The 19429-nt window shown below is 34.9% G+C and overlaps 2 protein-coding genes across 2 annotated transcripts; one reads left to right on the plus strand and one right to left on the minus strand.

Moving 5' to 3' along the window:
- Window positions 1-5389: 5389 nt before the first annotated feature.
- Txl (Thioredoxin-like) lies at window positions 5390-8959 on the minus strand. Its single transcript, XM_077428940.1, has 6 exons — window positions 8546-8959; window positions 7873-8029; window positions 7675-7785; window positions 7454-7603; window positions 6420-6553; window positions 5390-6337 (listed from the first exon to the last, which is right to left on the minus strand). The coding sequence occupies exons 1-6, from the start codon at window positions 8641-8643 to the stop codon at window positions 6127-6129; spliced, it is 861 nt and encodes a 286-aa protein (XP_077285066.1). The 5' UTR covers window positions 8644-8959; the 3' UTR covers window positions 5390-6126.
- Window positions 8960-11831: 2872 nt separating this feature from the next.
- On the plus strand, window positions 11832-14114 carry Usp39 (ubiquitin specific protease 39). The gene is made up of 10 exons (XM_077429435.1): window positions 11832-12000; window positions 12074-12219; window positions 12292-12406; window positions 12478-12653; window positions 12730-12955; window positions 13034-13157; window positions 13232-13391; window positions 13482-13672; window positions 13742-13894; window positions 13964-14114. The coding sequence occupies exons 1-10, from the start codon at window positions 11922-11924 to the stop codon at window positions 14058-14060; spliced, it is 1467 nt and encodes a 488-aa protein (XP_077285561.1). The 5' UTR covers window positions 11832-11921; the 3' UTR covers window positions 14061-14114.
- Window positions 14115-19429: the final 5315 nt, after the last annotated feature.

Here is a 19429-nt window from a genome sequence, read left to right on the forward strand (position 1 = left end):
AGTGCAGAATAGAGCAATGCGTGCAATTTTGAATGTGAGGAAACGTAAGAATGTTAGAAGTATGTTATATGAATTGAAATGGTAGGATATTAGAAATAGTCTTAAATTAAGCACTTCAAAATTTGTATATAAGCTAAATAAGAATCTATTACGCAAATATTTTAATAATCATATAGTTAGGAATAGATATATACATAATTATAAATCTAGAAATAGGTAGAGTTAAAATAGCAAAAATTGCAGGAGGTGTTTTCCACAGAGGTGTTCAAATATACCTCAGGATACAACAGGAACAAGAGGAACAGGCTGTTCCTCCCGTATTCTGCGCGCGCACATTAATACGGGAGGAAAAGCCTGTTCCTCTTGTTCCTGTTGTATCCTGCTCGCGCAAATTAAGTTAGTATGTACGTGAGTATGTACCGTTTACCATGCATCCTTTTTTTTTATCTTTCGACTTAAGATCTTTCAATTTTCGATCTTTGCCTTCCGATATTTGCGTTTTCTGTAATTTAACATTCTGACTCGTCACGGAGACCGTACATTTCTATATGTATTGTATTCGTACGAGAAAAAGTGAATGATCGCACGATGACTTGTTATAACCGAATGCAATTGCAAATAAATTAGTAAACATTATTCGACAGATTTGACGTGGGTGACTAAATGTCCACCCACTCGTGAAAAAAAGACGAAAAAAACTAATAAGTATTTTACTACTTTTTTTAATATTATTCAATATGATGCAACACCTATTAGCGACCCAAATAACTTAATTACAGTACGACGACGTAACGTCTAACGCTCAAAGGGTTGACAGAGAATCGCTTCAATTAAATTACATATATATATATCGGTTTTCAAAACATTGCCCAACGTTTTTTACTCTCAACGAGATGAATCATCGGCACTCTCACCCGTGAGAACGAAACTCGTACATATGTACATATGTACATATGTATATATTATATGTATATAGTGATATTGAACGCACACGCATGCATATCGATTTTTTTTTCGCATTCAGTTCAAAAGAAAAGTCGATAGGCAAAATTGTAACGTCTTATCTGGAAATGAATGAGACGACTGAGAAAATTTCCGCTGAGTCGACGTGACTACATAAATTAATTTTCGGTTGGGCAATGGACGACACAATTCGAAAAGTTTAATTTTGAAATTGCACGATTTAACCGTAAATACCTTTTTCTTTCAATCTCTATCTCGACTGTTGCATTTCCTCAATCTCTGTGTCACAAGTTGCGCCTTATGAAATGTTGTTATAATTGTTATACATTATTAATATTTACTCGCTGTATAAATAATTCATTCCGATGATGTCGAGAACGTTTCTCAGGATCGCTAATGTGTTGTTAAAAATGTGGATGATTTAAAAGGTTTCAATTAAAATGCATAGACTATGATGGAAAATGCAACTGTCCATCAAAAAGATTAATTGTCTTCGTATTAGAGATTCTAGGTCTTGAATGTAGGGTGGCTATGATTTGACATAGAAAATGAAGCAAACTGAACAAACTCAATATTTGCCAAGTTATGTTTGTCAAAATATAGAATGATTCGTGTAAGCATCTTACCTGAATCATAACTAGATAAGAAGAATAGATTTATTGACAAAAATACCGGTTACACTAGTGTGATAGCATTTTTTGCTTTTAACCCTTTGAATGCTGACCAACGCCGATCGGCGTTTTGCCAACAAGTCAATGGGCCTGAAATAGGTATTTTGTAAGTTGTATTTTGAGCATGTATAAACAAGAATACTAACCGCTAAGTCTTTCCAGGTAGCATTTAAAAACTACCGCCATCTATGTATAAAACTAAAGACTACATAGACGTCACCTATATTTCAAATTTGCAAACTTAAAACGCGTCTTAAACGATATTTTATCTCTATCGTAATGGCGGAGGATCCATTTACTTATATTGATGACCAAAATGAGCAATATGGCAAAGTATGAAAACGATCGGATAAGAGGCAAATTTTTTCCTGAATTGTAATCGTAAGTGAAACATAAAGGAGGTTTGTAAAAGTGGCATTGAACATGGATCGTGTAATCCTTGTCATTCATTTGACAACATTTACAAATAATTTATAAATAATTTTCCAATGGAAATCCCTGCTGCATATTTTAGATTGTGGCTTGGCATTTAGATTGTGAGTATTACATTTTAACAACAATGAAGAAGATGGAACTAGTTTTGGAAAAATACATTCAATAATTAGACTTATTTTTCTTATTTCATATTTTTGCAAGAGTTTAAACACACCTTTACAAAACTTGAAATCCTCGGCGGTAGTTATCTAGTAGGGTTTGTTTGGATTCGCTACAATTTTTATACCCGCTTTCTATTAATTTCTAAATAATTCTAGTTGGAAATGTTGGCCAAATATTCATCGTGGCGGGCTTTCAACAGAAAAGACGCCAGCACTCAAAGGGTTAAGTTATTCCGGTGAACTTCACTGTTACTATTGTAATTATATATGTATGTAATGTTGCATATCGTCTGTACTGTGAAAATAAAATCTCAATACTGCAAAGAAATAAGGAACGATTCGATTCAAATTAAGCTGTTTGGTCACCCTACCCTAACAATCGCATTAAATGAAAATGATACGTTAATCTTCATTATAGTGTTCCTAGTATGCATTTATACAGAGCCATCAGTTTTCTCGGAAACAAATTATCCAAGATTACAGGTCCGTAGACAACGACAACACCATCCAATTGGTCTTTCAATCTAGTACTTACATACATACAAAAATGGCAGATTTTATTCTGTAGTGTTTGTTCTTTCCGACGAGATATTATATGCATTGTTTCGCGTTCAAGGTTGAACGGAGACATTCATGTGGTTTACCATTCATATGCCCTAAACGAAATAAAAGGAATACTTAGAATTAAAGCGATTCATTCAGACTGTCTTTCAATTAACATATTGCACCTTTCGTAGAACAAAACACTGTTAGTAATCATCAACATGGAATTTCAAAGGAAAATCACTTCAAACTGAAAATCTTCTAACTTCTTGCTGCAGTGAATACTTGCCTTCATTTTACGATACAGTATACTCTCGATTATCCGGGTGCGGATTATCCGTGCTTGAAAAATATTAATTAATTTTTTAAAATTAATTTTATTTTTTTCTTATATGATTATGAAAGGCGCCGTGATTGATTGCGACAGTAAACAAGCGTGTTATTTGAAACAAATTATGTCACATAGAAATGTTTTTCGTGCCCTTTTTAAACGTCTTTTACGATTGCGTTAATTCTTTCAGTCGCTTTTGAAGAAGTAACAAGTGTGTGTATTCAGCGCAGATTTTTTCGTAACATACGTATGTTTAATTAATTATTTTCAATTGCTGATGTATTCTGCATCTAATTTCGAGAATATTTGCAAAGAGAAATTTTGCAACCCGATCAAATCTGTAATGCAGATGAAACAGGCCTGTACTAGAAGAGCTTGCCGACAAAAATGCTGGCTTCAATGAGAGAAAAGTCCGCTCCTGGACATAAATCGTCCAAAGAAAGGATAACTGTCATGTGTTGCGGAAGCTCACCAGGAACTCGTGAAATGAAACTTTTGGTGATTTGGAAAATAAGGAAACCTCGATCTTTTAAGGGAATTGAAATGAAAAATCTTCCCGTCGATTATTATCGTAGTCAAAAAGGGGCATGGATCGACAGGGAGATTTTTGAAGATTGGTTCATAAAGAAATGGGTTCCAGAGGTGCAAGACTGTCTAAAAAATAAGGCATTGCCACAGAAAGCAGTGTTGTTATTAGATAATGCTCCTTCTCATCCCAACGACAGCATATTGAAAACAAATGATGGACGTATGGTTACAAAATTTTTGCCTCATCATGTGGCATCTTTGATTCAGCCCATGGACCAAAGTGTTATATCATCAATGAAACGTCTTTAGACTCGTATACACTTTTTTATATTTTTGCAACACTAGTACTAACTACTAACAGCCACATATCTGCTTAACTATGAGCGTTTTTCTTAATAAATAATGAGTATTAAAATTATGAAACAAAAATTTATGTTGTAAATATGATATTATATTATAAACCAAGTCAAAATTAGATTATTCGGATTATCCGTGTTTTTTGATTATCCGTGCCCTTCCTCCCCAGCATTAGCCCGGATAATTGAGAGTGTACTGTATATGCATACTAGTTGTTTTACCCGGCTTTGCTCAGTATTTGTAATATGAACAGAGTAAACATGGCGAATCTAATAGTAAATATTCATTTGTTTTTTTATTAAATTTATTTGAATCGAAAAAAAAATCGACTCGTCATAGAAATTTTGACTTGTTTACGAAATTCCCAACCAAAGATATACATATACATACTAACATACACAGTCTCTTTTGAAATTATATATTAGACTAGTTTTATGTCCGTTGAAATTTCAACGGGTGCTTTCGGATTGATACATGTGAAATATGGAATTTATTCTTCTGTTGAATACCCAATCTACTCTGGTGTTCCACAGGGTTCAAATCTCAGCCCCTTACTATTAATTTTATTTCTTAATGATATTAGGGAAATATTTCACAACTGCAACTTCTTATTATATACAGATGATCTGAAACTTTTTAGGTGCGTTGAATCTTAATCTGATGCTCTTCTGCTACATAACAATTTAGATTCACTTGTTGTTTGGTCCTACTCAAATTGTCTTCCGATAAGCATTGACACATTGTCACATTGTCTCTTTTTCCAGATCTCGATCATCTATTAAATTTGGATATAAGATTGATGGCTCTATTCTTGCCCGTCACACACTTGTCAAGGACACACACACACACACACACACGTTAGCGTATTTATATATATGCATTATTTGGATAAAGCTGCTTTATCAGTTAGAATTTTTATTCTTCCTAATTATTATTATTGTACTTGTGTTGTACCCGATGGAATATCATCGCATGGGCTATGGCATATTAAGCTATTAATTTAAAAAAAAGTAAAAAAAATGCGGGTTCTGTGTTCGACCAGCACGCGGTCATAATTTTTTCAAATACCTTTTAAATATATTTATATGTAATTGTTTAGTATGAAAAAAAATGATAAAAACTACCTAGGTACCTACTAATAGAAAAAATAATTAAATAAATTTTCAATAGATGGCACTAAATGCTCAGAGACTAATTTGCCCAGAGGAAACATCGGTAGCAAACAGTATATATAGAAGTTTTTTGTTGATCTAATATTATGTTCCTATTATATTCGCACGTTTTTTTGGCGATGTTTTAACTGTGACGTACATATGTCGAATCGAAACGACTATTACAATACGGTGAGCGTTATCTTACACAAACACACAGAATAGCGATATTACATATTAAAATAAAATAAAAAAGAAAAATAATTTTATTCGAAGTTTTAATACAAGAGACATCTATGATAAATTATAATAACTACTACTTACAAAACATGATAAGCATTTATTCGGCAAAATATAATTAAAAAGTGGGAAAGGACAAAAGGAAGTACACTAGAATATAATAAAACTAATTTAATACAAGATAAAATTTATTAACAAATCATAAATTGTTCGTTCTCCAAAAATTGAATCTTCTCGTTGGTTGAATAAAAACTTAACCTCAAAATTTACATTCATAGCGAAATTTTAAAGATATGCATTTTGCGTATTTACATATTAAAAAAACACAATGTGTTCATTCAAATACACGAATTCATTCAAAGTCAATGTGTTTATTCAAAAATGCAAATTTAATTAAGTGAAACATTAAACTATGAATCACATTTTTCATTAGAAAAATCTTAGCATTACATTAGGTTTTATTTTAATATTTAAATTATATATATCATTCTTCACTTATTTGCAATGATTAATATTTGAAAACATGATAACTGTATTTAAATTCTTTATGAAGTGCATATTACATTGAAACATGTAATAAATAATCATTGCCGGTAAAAACTACAATGTAAATAAATGCACTGAAAAATCGGCACGAATGTCAATTGAATTACGTTTAACCAAACTAAGCGACATATGGAGTAAAAGAAAAATTATAGAACAATTTAAAAATGCTATATGTATAAAAATGGCGCTTGTTGTCAGTTTCAATGGCTCTCTCCCTTTTTTCCAGCCACTCGTTTGAAATCGCCCATATTAGTAGTGTTTATCGGCGATCCATAAAAGGCAAGATGATCGAGACGCGTCACATCAGATCCTACTTGATTATCCTTAATGAAAATTTGAATATTTAGCACATTTTGGAATTTGACAAATCGCAATGGTATGGGGGTCCCTTCCAGATTCTCTTTGGTGACCCTTAAACATAACAAATAGATTTAAATAAGAACTTAACAAATATTTTAAAAAAAAATTATATTATAAAGACTGATGTGCTTACAACAGCTCTTGGACGGCCTGGTTCGACATGGCCATATCGAAATCGAGGGTCCTTGGCTGATTGATGAAGAGTTTCACGTTCTTGGGCCCGTTGGCTGATGCCGATTTCATCATCAATGAATTTATTTTCACAGCCTAAATTATAAAACATAATTATTATCGTCCTCAAAATTGCATATTTTTTATATTTCATTTTAAACACAGTTCAAATAAGCAGTTTTCAAATCGAATTTGAACTATCATTAAAATAAAAAAAGCTAGTAAAAAGACTATTAGCATCATTTGGTTTTGTCTAATGGAATACATAAAGATACTCCAATGATTTTAAAATTGTTCTTATAAATATTTACGATAAAAAATTTAAGCTTTAGCATAATTAAAAACGCAAAAAATATAGTGTAAATATAATAAAAATTACTTAAAAACACAAATATCATATCAGTCATTTATCATAAATTATATAAAATTGATTTAATTTATAATAAATGACATAACACTGAGTAAGAAAAGAAATTACCGGAACAGAGCTAATCAATCTTCACAAAGTTTGACTCACTGAATTCGAATATGATAATAATTTTTGCAATTTCGTTCTCATTCATGAGATATGTGCGTTTAAAAAAGAGCGTAATTTGTACAGTTTTCTTGGATTTTGCAGTCTTTAACTCAAAATCTAGTATTGCTGTGCTGAAAGTGAGTATTGGTATCAATAGTCAGATGTTTTCTCTATTGATTGATTATGCTTTAAAATACTCATAATTAATTATTTAGTAAATTTTAAGTACATTTTTTCCATACTATGCATTTATTTAGCGAGTTTTTCATTTCATCAAATTATAAGGATTAGTTTTCTATTTCAATATTTTTTTTATCTTAACGTACTAATTCAAGAGGTAAATTATTTAATCAAGTTGTAAAATGCTGTTGTAAATTATTTAATCGGGTTATAAAATGCTCTGAAACTCAAAAAGGTGATTTTTTCTTGCTCAGTGTAATTATACACTAGATATTTAGCAACGATTTCAATATAACAACCTGATTGAAAGTGATGGACATAATTAATTGTTCGTCACAATCGCTTTCCATGTATCCGCCCTGCGCCGACAGACAATGCTCGAGAGGATGATCGTCAGCCTCGTTTAACGATTCGCATTGACCTTTCAGTATAAATGTCGCCAAATCCATCTAGAATCATTTGCTGTGTTAAATTTTATCCCTTAAAAGCATCCACATGACTTTATTTCAGGAATACTTACATGCCCGGCAACAGGACTATCGCCTCCAGCAGTGCTCTCATCTCCGTAATGTTGTCTTACCTTATTTTCAAGAGTTGCCGAATCGGCACCTTGCAGTCTATCGATTCTAGTCTATTTAAAAAAAATATTGAAAATTAAAACCATCAATTTTTGTAATGTTATTTGTGTTTTAGTTTGTTATAATAAGTACATATGTACCTTATTCCTGTAAAATATAAATGTAGGCATCGCACTAACGCCTTGAGCGGCAGCAGTTTCAGCGCACGTGTCTACGTCTACTTTTAAAAAGACGGCTCGGGGAAACTTGGCAGGAAGTTGTTCAAAAAATGGTGCAATCCGTTGACATGGTGGACACCTGAAATTTGTATATGTAAAATGTAATAAAACATAATTTAAATAAACCAATTTGCTTTGAATTCTATACTACATTTTTGATACACAATGAAAATTCCATTGTTTTGAGTATGAATTGTTATTCAATTATAGTAAACAAGTAAACAGTCGCAGTGTTATAAAGTATGTACTGTTTGAATTTACTTTTATACCGCAAAAAATACATATATATGAAGTTGCATATATCAAAAAACTACTAATTTAAATAATTATAATAAAGTGTTATTATAGAACATGTTCAAAATTGATAATAGTCAGATAAAAAAAATGAAACAAGATTATATGTGGTTTTTTGTTTTGTACATGTATTGTGTTTACTCTCCGGACCAATGTGCGAGAAATATATTTTTTGTATCAAAAATGACTAGTATTAATAAATAATGATTATAAATTTGCAAGATGTATTTGTGCAATTAGTGAAAGAGTAGAACGACTAAAGAAACTGCTATGTGGTGGTTTGATAAGGCACGAGGGTTACCATGTGGCTGTGAAGTCGACGACAACAAGTTTAGTCCCAGCTGCTGCCATCTCGCCCTGAAAGTGGCCCTCTCCGGTAATGACGGTTGCGAGACCCATGACTGCGGCTGCGGCTGCAACTCTTCGGCAGACACTACTTCTAGATTTTAGCTCAGCTCCAGAGTGCGCTGTCTCCAACGCAACTTGATTCGGTGTAGATTTGACAAAAACCCAAAGCCGCTGACACCCGCTGCCCTTTCTGTCAACTCACGGCTCTAAACACCGCATTTATCGGCCACTACTCATATCGAAATTATTAACTAACCAATATTGTATCGTAGAAATTAGACGATCGCTGTTCATAGATCAGTGGGTGACTAAATCTCCGTGGGCCCATGAACAAGCTATGCTTGATAGCCAATGAAGTCTCATGACTAATCGACCAATAGATCTCATTGCGTTGAGTATTCATTTAGTATAAAATATCAGTGGATTGCTCCGATGATTCACGTTTAATCAAAGACGCATCGATATCCTGAAGATGGGTATATAGTGGTATGGGGACTGATCTAGTTGTGAAGGTGTTCTTCATCACCAGTCCGCCATGTATTTATAGACAGGTTCGTCTGTGTTTTAGTAGTTATTACTGCTGTTTGTTTGGATAAGGTATTTTATTGTTTGAATATACAAGTGTATAAATATGTTGTTGAAGCGACTGGAATCGTAGCGTTCTCGAGACGGCTATTGGCTGCTGACTGTTGTCGTGCGGCCGCTGGATCTGTAATGTGTCGTTGCTCTGGATCCGGCTGAGTTGCAAACGTTCTTCCATTGTAGGGTAGTTGGCTCGGCATTTGGCTATGTTCAGGCGTCTCTAGATGTGGCAGAGTGTTGCTGGCTCGGCAGTCGGCTATGTTCAGATGTCTCTGGATATTGCAGAGTGTTGCTGGCTCGGTAGTCGGCTATGTTCAGAAGGTCTCTGGCTCATTTGCTGGTTGATCCTCCAGGTCAGCGTAGTGTAGTAGTGGCTGGTCAGAAGCTGGATGTTGACTGAAGTTTTCTTGTCAAAACTCCCTTTTATAGGTTTTTTTTTTTGTTTTTTTTTTGTTAGTGCATTGGGATTCCCACAGTGGTGTCACCCCATTTTTGGAACAATAGGTTTCCAAATTTTTTTTCATCCAAGACACTATTATATGAAAATTCACTAAATTTTCAAGATTTGTATAATTTTTGATAAAAATTATATGAATTTTTAGATAAAATGACTGGTTTCAAGAAACTTGATTTTTAACAACGGGTTTCCAGAAACTCATGGAAACCATTAGAGTGACGGTAAACGGATTACTAGTCATATGTGAACCAGTCACAGGACAACCGGTCGCTCTAGATCGGTCACACGTGATCACCCGTCACACTAAAACTGGTAACGAGAAAACTGGTCACACCCTAAAACTAGTCACGAGAAAACTGGTCACACCCTAAAATCGGTCAATCAGTTTTCTCGTGACCGATTTTAGGGTGTGACCAGTTTTCGGTAAAAGTGAGAACGCTCGACAGGAAAAACGGGGCTAGATGTTGGTTGCCATTATGCCGGTGCCAAACATGAATTCAAAAAAGTGATCACTTTGTAGGTAATATAGTACAACTCATGCTATATGATCTCATCAGGCCACTGCGACACATATCCAGAAAAGTACACAAACAGCAAAGTACACAAGTATAACACAGCACGCTCGCCTCGTAAATAGGTCATCGCTTGCATCAAGTACACGTGCCTAAAGAACAAAGGAAAATGCACACGCCCCGCTTCAAGCCAGAAGGTATATAAAGCGATACGCCGGCACCAACACCAGAGAGTGAGCCTCTAGAGTTCAACTAGATCACATCTCCGAAGAAACCTCTTCGTACATACAATAGCCATTGTACCAATTGAACAAAAATAAACGACTCTCTTTCAAACTACACAACATGTGTTTCGTTAGGCCGGGATACGGTCAACATACCTTCCCTGCCTTACAACTTCTTTGAAGACTTTGCTCACCCATTTGGTCACATATTGTTGTATCTGCCAGATATGTGTTCAAAATTTGATCAACTAGGCTCGCGCAACTGGGCTTCGCGCAATGTGGCAGGCACACAAACATTTGGACTTTTATCCCTTTGATGTGCGCTAAAAAACCGACCCGGAACGGCAAAGCGCACTTAAGTGATCAAATATGTCACAATAGTATCAAATGCCCGTGCCACACATGTGAACACTGTAACGCGACGTTTTCCCATCGTCCCATAGGGCAACACTCGCCCTTTATTTCGAGTGGCCACCCAGGGAAAAGCTATATAGGCGCACGCGCATGTAGCGCGCGCTCTCTCACTCGCGATATCCCGTCGAAGAAAGATCTCTCCTGTGCACGTCTCCAGGGGGAGACGGGGCCCAGAGATCCATCACCATCCGTGCTGAAGAACCGCCACGAGGTCGAGTGTAGCATCACTCCCTCCCCTGAGTTCCAGCCCAACTTCCCCTGCATTCCTCACGCTGTTTCCGGAGAAACCTCAGCCGTGAGACGACGAGGAAGCTGTTATCAACGAAGACGACTTGCAGTCAGGAACCTCCCCGACTATATACATTTATATAACTATCCCAAGGTTAGTCCATGTTTCTACATAACTCAACTCTTGGAAGAATAACGACGTATCACGCCCTCTGCATAAAGACACGCGTAAATCCGTTCATTACAACACTTATTTGATCACATCTTTGAACACATGTCTGGTGCCGGCAACCAACATCTAGCCCCGCTTTTCCTGTCGAGCGTTCTCACTTTTACCGGTTCACATTTGACTAGTAATCACCGAACCTAGAGTGACACCACTGGGTATAGGTTAAGATAAAACAATTAGACTTAAGTAGTCATAATTTAATTATAAACAGATATAAATTTTTATTACATTAATCGTTGTATTTCGAGAGGCGGAATAATATGAAATTAACAATTAACGAATTAATCCATAGATATATATATATATATATATATATATATATATATATATATATATATATATATATATATATATATATATGTATTTAGATTTGTACATTCATTTTTACTGCACAAATCTCGTAAAATAAGCATATGCAGAGCAATATTTGGCCAGTTTTCTGTAGGGCAATTTTCCTGTGCGACAAATTTTCGCGCGACAGGAGACCCGCCCACGCAATTTTCGTAGCAGCGGTTATCCTGGTAGCGATTCACATTTGGTATGTAACCCGTTTACTATTATTTGTAATGGAATAGAAGATGTTTGAAATGGTCGTAGTCCAAGTTGTTTAAACCCATCAGGTTGACGTTTGGTGTTGTTGTCGATGGCTTGTGCCGTTTGTCTGCGTTGATTAATTGTGCTCGATGGCGAACGAGCAAAAGAATCCCCGGAAGCGGCCCGCACCCGAGTCTGTGCCTCTCCCCGCAGTCGCTCTAATCGCCGGTGCCCCATCTCTTCTCTATCTTCAAACTATCGACCTAACCTAAACTAACCTATAATTTCATACATTTTTTAGGTGTACCGAGTAAACTGCAGCGTTTGTGCCCATATCTGGATACTATCAATCGACAGTACTTAGACTTCGATTTCGAGAAATTATGCTCGGTTTCTTTAACCAGAATCAATGTTTATGCATGCTTGGTGTGTGGAAAATACTTCCAGGTCAGTTCGGTTAAATTACATACAACTGTTTTATGTATTTAAGTATATATTTCAATATTCTGTAAATTTCAGGGGCGTGGAACGAACACGCACGCGTACACACACTCCGTATCGGAGAGTCATCACGTATTTCTTAATCTACATACATTGAAATTCTATTGCCTGCCTGATAACTACGAAGTTATAGGTGATTTCATTGAATTATTAATTTTGATATATAATTTGTTTTTTTTATTTATTTCTTCTTTTGTGTTTCAGATTCGTCACTTGATGATATCAAATACGTATTGAATCCTACGTTTACTATTAAGCAAATAAATTCATTGGATACGGATACAAAATTGTCTCGGGCAATTGACGGCACTATGTACATGCCTGGTATTCTCGGATTGAATAATATAAAAGCCAATGATTATTGCAATGTTATTCTTCAGGTTTGTTTAAATCTGACCATGAACATGTGTAAAATTATATTGTGTTATACATACATATACCATTTTGTATGTGCAGTGTTTATCTCATGTTCGGCCGTTGAGAAACTATTTTCTGCGAGAGGGTAACTATGCAGCTGTTAAACGGCCTCCCGGTGATTCGCAGTTTCTTTTGGTACAAAGATTTGGTGAGTTATTGAGGAAATTATGGAATCCACGGGCATTCAAAGCTCACGTGTCTCCTCACGAAATGTTGCAAGCTGTTGTGCTGTGGTCGCATAAAAAATTTCAGTTTATTAAGCAAGGTATTACAATATTAATGTTTTATTTGAATAATAAACACTTTTTATGGATTTGAATATAATTCTTGGGGCAAATTTCAGGTGATCCAATAGATTTTTTGTCATGGTTTTTGAATTCGTTACATCTAGCTTTGAATGGAACCAAAAATGCGAGTAGTTCAATTATATATAAATCGTTTCTTGGACAGATGAGAATATACACGAGGTAAATATATAAGGTGTTAAAAATAAATATGAAAAATATCTAAAAAAAAATTGTATGTTTATATAATTTTTTAGAAAATTGCCACCTGCTGACTTGGATGATGCTACCAAAGCAGAATTATTAAATGAAGAATATAAAGAGGTTATCACCGAATCTCCATTTTTATATTTGACGTGTGATCTACCACCAACTCCATTATTTATTGATGAATTTCGTGAAAATATTATTCCGCAGGTTTTATTTTATTATACATATATAATTATTATTAAAATCGAATGCATATTCATATTGTGTTAGCAAATTTATAACAAAAATAAATTTCAGGTCAACCTGTATCAATTGCTTACAAAATTTAACGGACAAGCCGCCAAAGAATATAAAACTTACAAAGAAAATTTCTTAAAGCGATTTGAAATAACCAAACTTCCGCCATACCTTATTTTGTATATAAAGCGATTCACTAAAAATACATTCTTTGTCGAAAAAAATCCAACGGTCATAAATTTTCCTGTTAAGTGAGTAAACATTTAAAAGAAATAGTTTCTTTGTTAATTTTTCTTTTCAAATTAATGTTTATTTTCTAGAAATATTGATTTCGGTGAATTTTTAACACCCGAAATAAAAGCTCAATATAATGGAAAGACTGTATATGATTTGGTTGGAAATATTGTTCATGATGGTTCTCCTGATAAAGGAACGTATAGAGCGCACGTTCTTCATCATCCAACCCAGCAATGGTCAGTATTGCTAAATTTTGAATATGTACATTATTGTGAATCAGTTCGATGAGTAATTAATTTTTTCAGGTATGAACTGCAAGATTTGCATGTGACGGACATATTGCCCCAAATGATCACACTCACGGAAGCTTACATACAAATTTATGAATTGAAAAGCGACTGATTTTCATATTAAATGTATTTTTTTTTTTAAATAATAAATTTATTAAGAAATATGAAAGTTGTTATTTCATTACTATATTTACTTGACTTAATAGATTCAATGAAAGTAGTAGTAAAATAGGAATCACATTGAACCATCTGTTGGACGAACCCATTAAATTTAGAATATTATTGTGACGCTAGTCTGTTATTGCACCAATTTACATATTAGATTTAATTAATAACGAAAAAGTTGTAAAATTGCACAATTTTTATTCTTTTGTAAACTTGAACTTCAATGATTCAATAATGTTATGATTATTGTTGCTTATTTTTAACATTAAAATTCAAATGTGCAAAGATCAATTGGTTACTGAAATAATAATTTCAAATTTATAGCGATTTTGATTTCCTGAACAATTTGGATTTTGATTCCTGAAAGAATTCAATTTTCTGCCTTCAGAAAATTGCAGGGTAAACTCGTCAACCTCGCTCCTTAGAGCTGTTCGATTCACTTATAATGAGGAGGTTGAACACAAAAATTCATAGTATTTATTATAATTTTTTTGTATTAATATATGTATTATACTTTGTATTCCCTTTATACTTGATTATTGTGGCATTATTTTTTTTTATAAATAAACTAGCTAAACCCGGCATGCGTTGCAATGCCACAATAACGCGTGCAATTCCCGTTCCCGTTCCACAGACATTCAATTTTATATATAGGTATAGATATATTTGTTGACGTGGGCCATCCGCTGTGTGTTTGTGGTACTGCCCTGAATTTTCAGTACATTCGAATGCAAGGTAGGCGTGGCGCGATTATTGTCACACTCGCGGCGTGGTGCGTTGAAGGCGGGTTAACTTTACTTTCGCCTTATAAAATCGTAATTACGAATATTATTAAGAGGTTTTTTCCCGTTTTTTTCAACAATAATCTTCCCGCACATTAATACAACAAATCCTGAAAGTTCCATCGTAATTGGTTCAGGTTCAGACCATAGATGTCAGATATTGCTTAGATTTACATGTATCTATCCAATAATTAGGTGGACCAGGAAGGCGCATTTGGGGTTTACCTGTATATATGTATGTAAATATAAATAAATTACATCATCTTCCACAGAGGTATCCATTAACACCCTTCAGGAAAGCACCAATGTTATAAGCACCTTCAGGAAGGGCATTATAGATTTGAACACCTCCGTGGAAAACATCTGCAGTTCTTGCTTTCTTAATTATTCTTTCTAGTTTTATGATTACGCATATCTCTATTCCTAATATGGAGGATGAACGAATGAGACGACTGGCATGTTAATGCACGTGTTTATTATATGACAGCTAAAGGCAGAGTCAGTAGTGGCTCTCCGAACCCAGCCGAGTTGGTTCCCACTCGCAGGAAGGCAACCAAACTCGACCATGTCGTATAAGCGAGCCGCCACACTAACTATGTAATTATTAAAGTATCTAGGTAATGGATTCTTATCTAGCTTATATACAGATTTTTTAGTGCTTAATTTAAGACTATTTATAATATCCAACCATTTCAATTCTTCTAACATTCTTGCGTTTCCTCACATTCAAAATTGCACGCATTGCCCTATTTTATACTTTCTGCAGTGTGTTAATGCTCAATCCACTAAATAGATTGAGCACTGTAGCGCAATATACAATATGAGGCCGTACAATACAATTATATATATATATATATATATATATATATATATATATATATATATATATATATATCATTATTACTTTTTATATTTATATTTAAATTTCTTAACCTACAAAGTACACCAACTTTTGTGCCATTTTTTAATAATATAATCTGCTATATATGTATATAATAGTTGCTGTAAAAAAATAGTCTGTTTTTTTTATTATTTCATCCAATCTCTTAGACGGACAAAGAGAGTATTGGTACAATAGCTCATTCAAAGTGAGAGAGGGTTGTCATGGGGAGTTTGGGGAGATTGGGGGAGCTGGCTGTGCAGGGTGGAGAGTCGGCGACGGCGAGTGTCGGTCGGGTCGGGTCGCATCGGCTGCCGCCGCCGCGCCGGTTCGATATTCGAATGCGCGGGACGACTCGAGCTGCGCTGCGCCCGCCTCCGACATCACGCACTCGCCTCTCGTCTCTCGCATATCGTTTCCACTTCCACTTCCGATTCGCGATCCCACTGTCATCCGATGACGACATATTAATTCACGTGAGTGTCCTCCACTTTAAATCTCCGGACAGATTCGCGCGAGTGTAACGCATGTGCGTGTATATGTGTGTGTGTAAGACAGTTTGTATCATAGTAAAAAATCGCACCCCCGCAGATCTGCATTCGATAATCGCCCGTAGGCAGTGCGGCACAGGTGCCAAATTCGGTCGCGCTCCCGATAATCTGACAATTAAAGGAAAATTTATATTTACGCGAGTGTGCGTGCGTTCCGATTTATTTGAATTCTCGCTCGCGATTGGTCACTTTTGTTTTTCCGGCTATAAATTTCGCCTTTGATTTATTGTTAATTCTGTTCTATATTTTTTTGATCTGGTATTAGAATAATATTATTGTTATGTGTGTAATTTCGGCGAAATTTATGTGTGCAAACTTGACTTTAATAGCGTTCCGCTTTACAGCTGAAAAATCGATGGTTTGATCTGAAACCGTTAATTTTCGTTTCATTTCCGAACTGTCTATTTATGTTTGGCGATTTTTGTGCAAAAAATCCATTTCGCTCGACGGAAAGTCCATTAAAATGCTTAATTTAATTTAAATCAGACAATTTTTAAGCATAGCGAAGATTCGAAAAAATTAAAAATTTTTTTTTTTGATACAGCAAACTTTTATTAATTACAACCTTATTTAAAATTGATTATATTTATAATAAATGGAACACATTATGAAATTTTCAGTCAAATTAAACGGCAACAAGTGGTGATTTACTCTTGAAAATTTTTGATTTTGTCTTTTGAATTTTAACCGATTTGGTTTCATAAATGATCATTATTGATTCCATTTTAGATATTTTGAAAATCGCATCCAAATCGGCATACCGGAAGTGCCGATTTTCTTAAGTTCGTTGCCAAAATTTTAGATAATATGAAGATAAAATTTGCGTGATGTTTCAAATCGTACGTTATAAAGCTAAATCATACAATTTATGCAGTTAACACTTAACATTCCGACAATATATTTTTTCTTGTATACATTCCTCCACTACTGCTGCTAATATTTTCGAAATTTATTTTACGAAACGATTCGTTTACAATATTATGATGGAACGACGTTGTAAACTCACGCCGAAGTGAGTCTATATTTGCTCTGAAACGTATACAAATATTACGCACACTGCAATTTTCGCACATTTCGACCTATGTGTAGTCTATGTCCGTTAGAAACATTCTAATCGAAAACATTCGGACAACAGTCGTTCCGATAAATGGCGAAATTGTGTTTTCTCTAAAGGAGATGTGTCACTATTCGTGGCGTAAGTGAAACCTTCGAAATGCAACGTGAACACAATTAGAGTGGGGTATCGTAATCCGATATACAATATGTACAATGTACACAGACAGATGGGTGGACAGACACGCATCATACATACAAATCGTTCGTAATATATAAACAATGATAGCTTTCGATATGTGTGTCATAATACGTATATGTCGTCCTTTGGTTGACAAATTGCACAATCAATTCGAGGAATTTTGTAACTCCGCATCGTCCTAAACCTCGATTGGCGAAGTCGATTCCGAAAAAAAATCACAGAAAACCTTGTGAATACATCATCATCATCTACAGCCATTCACCATCACAATTGCTGGATGTAGGCCTCTCTTACACGCTTCCATTCGTCTTCGTTTTGAGCAAGTATCATTAATTTAATCCATCCCTCTCCCCTGTGGCTTTCCTTTCACCCTTTTAAATTCTTTCGGGTACCATTCGAGCAGCTATTTTGTCCATATAAATCTCTTTACTCTATCCACTATATCAACTACCCTTGTCATACCTACGTATTTTTTTCTATCTCTTTTCGTTATGCCGAGCATACAGCGTTCTATACTTATTTAAGTGCATTCTTTCAATATCCAAGTTTCGCATCCATTTCGGAGCACATTGCTTGACGATATTTTACTTCAGGCAAAGTGGAATTTTATTTATTTATACTAGGGAAAGGCGGCCCAATTTTATACATTTTTTCCCAAGATGCAGTTATCTAGTTACCCCTAAACGACATTTATGGTTCGACATAGTGGGTAGGATAGTTTTCGCCAATTGGACGAGGAACCGTTTCAACGGTGAAATCAGATAAATTGGTAAAATCTGATAGTAAACGATCGACTTGGAGTCGCAAATATCCAAATTTGACCAGCAGAACTATAGATGATACTCGGAATAAATTCTTGTCAATCAAGGTCGATCCACGGGATCGAACCCGGCAACTTCTCGGTGGTTGGCATTAACGCAACTACCAAGCTATGCTGCCGGCTAATTTTGGACTTGAAAATCGCTTTCATTCGTCCAAATTCTCACCATCTTAATTTCATACATCTCATTGTTTGTGATTATTTACAGTCTGTAATTTGGCTTACATAACATTCTACCGGGTTTGTATCTGTTATGATGCCCATTTACTTAAAATTTTCTTGCATATGTGGTCTGTTCATCGATCTGATCTGCCGATCTACAGAAATGTATACATCCTAGTATTTTTTTGCATTATATTTTAGCCATTCGCCATCCACTGCTGCGACACGCTTACATTCGTTTCTGTTTTGAGAAACTCTCATCCATCTCATCCCTCACAATTTTCCGATTTCATCCATCCATCTCCCCCGTGGCCTTCCTTGCACCTTTTTACATTTTCTCGAGTACCATTCGAACACTTCTTTCATCCGTTCTTCTATGTATTGCCATTTCAGTTTCTTCACTCTTTCTAATATATTGACTACCCTTGTCAACCACGTATTCGTTATGAATTGCATACAGCGTTTCATACTTTGAGTGTACTGGATCTTATGCAGCATATTTAGACAAAAATGTCTGCTTGACTCCAGTTTCGAACAAAAGTCTACCGTTCAAATGGCATTAAAAATCGATTGATTCAAAAATTGACATTTGCCTTCTTTGAACACTGTGTGCTTGCCTTGAAATTCAATTTTTTAAAAATCAATTCCTGCTTCGATTTGACATTGAATTCCAAATTCAACAACATTCAACCTTATTTCGTCAACGGTTTCGGACTACTGATCGTTATTAATTTGATAAAAACCGTAATTAATCGGCACGACCTTGCGTGCTTCTCGTTGATGTTTCGGCTTTAGTTCGTATTTTAGTTTAGTTCAGAGTCTGAAGAGTTTCAAACAAATTGGAAATTTCACATTTAAGGTACCTT

Source organism: Arctopsyche grandis, chromosome 1, assembly GCF_051622035.1.
Source record: "Arctopsyche grandis isolate Sample6627 chromosome 1, ASM5162203v2, whole genome shotgun sequence".
Classification (NCBI taxonomy): Eukaryota; Metazoa; Arthropoda; class Insecta; order Trichoptera; family Hydropsychidae; genus Arctopsyche; species Arctopsyche grandis.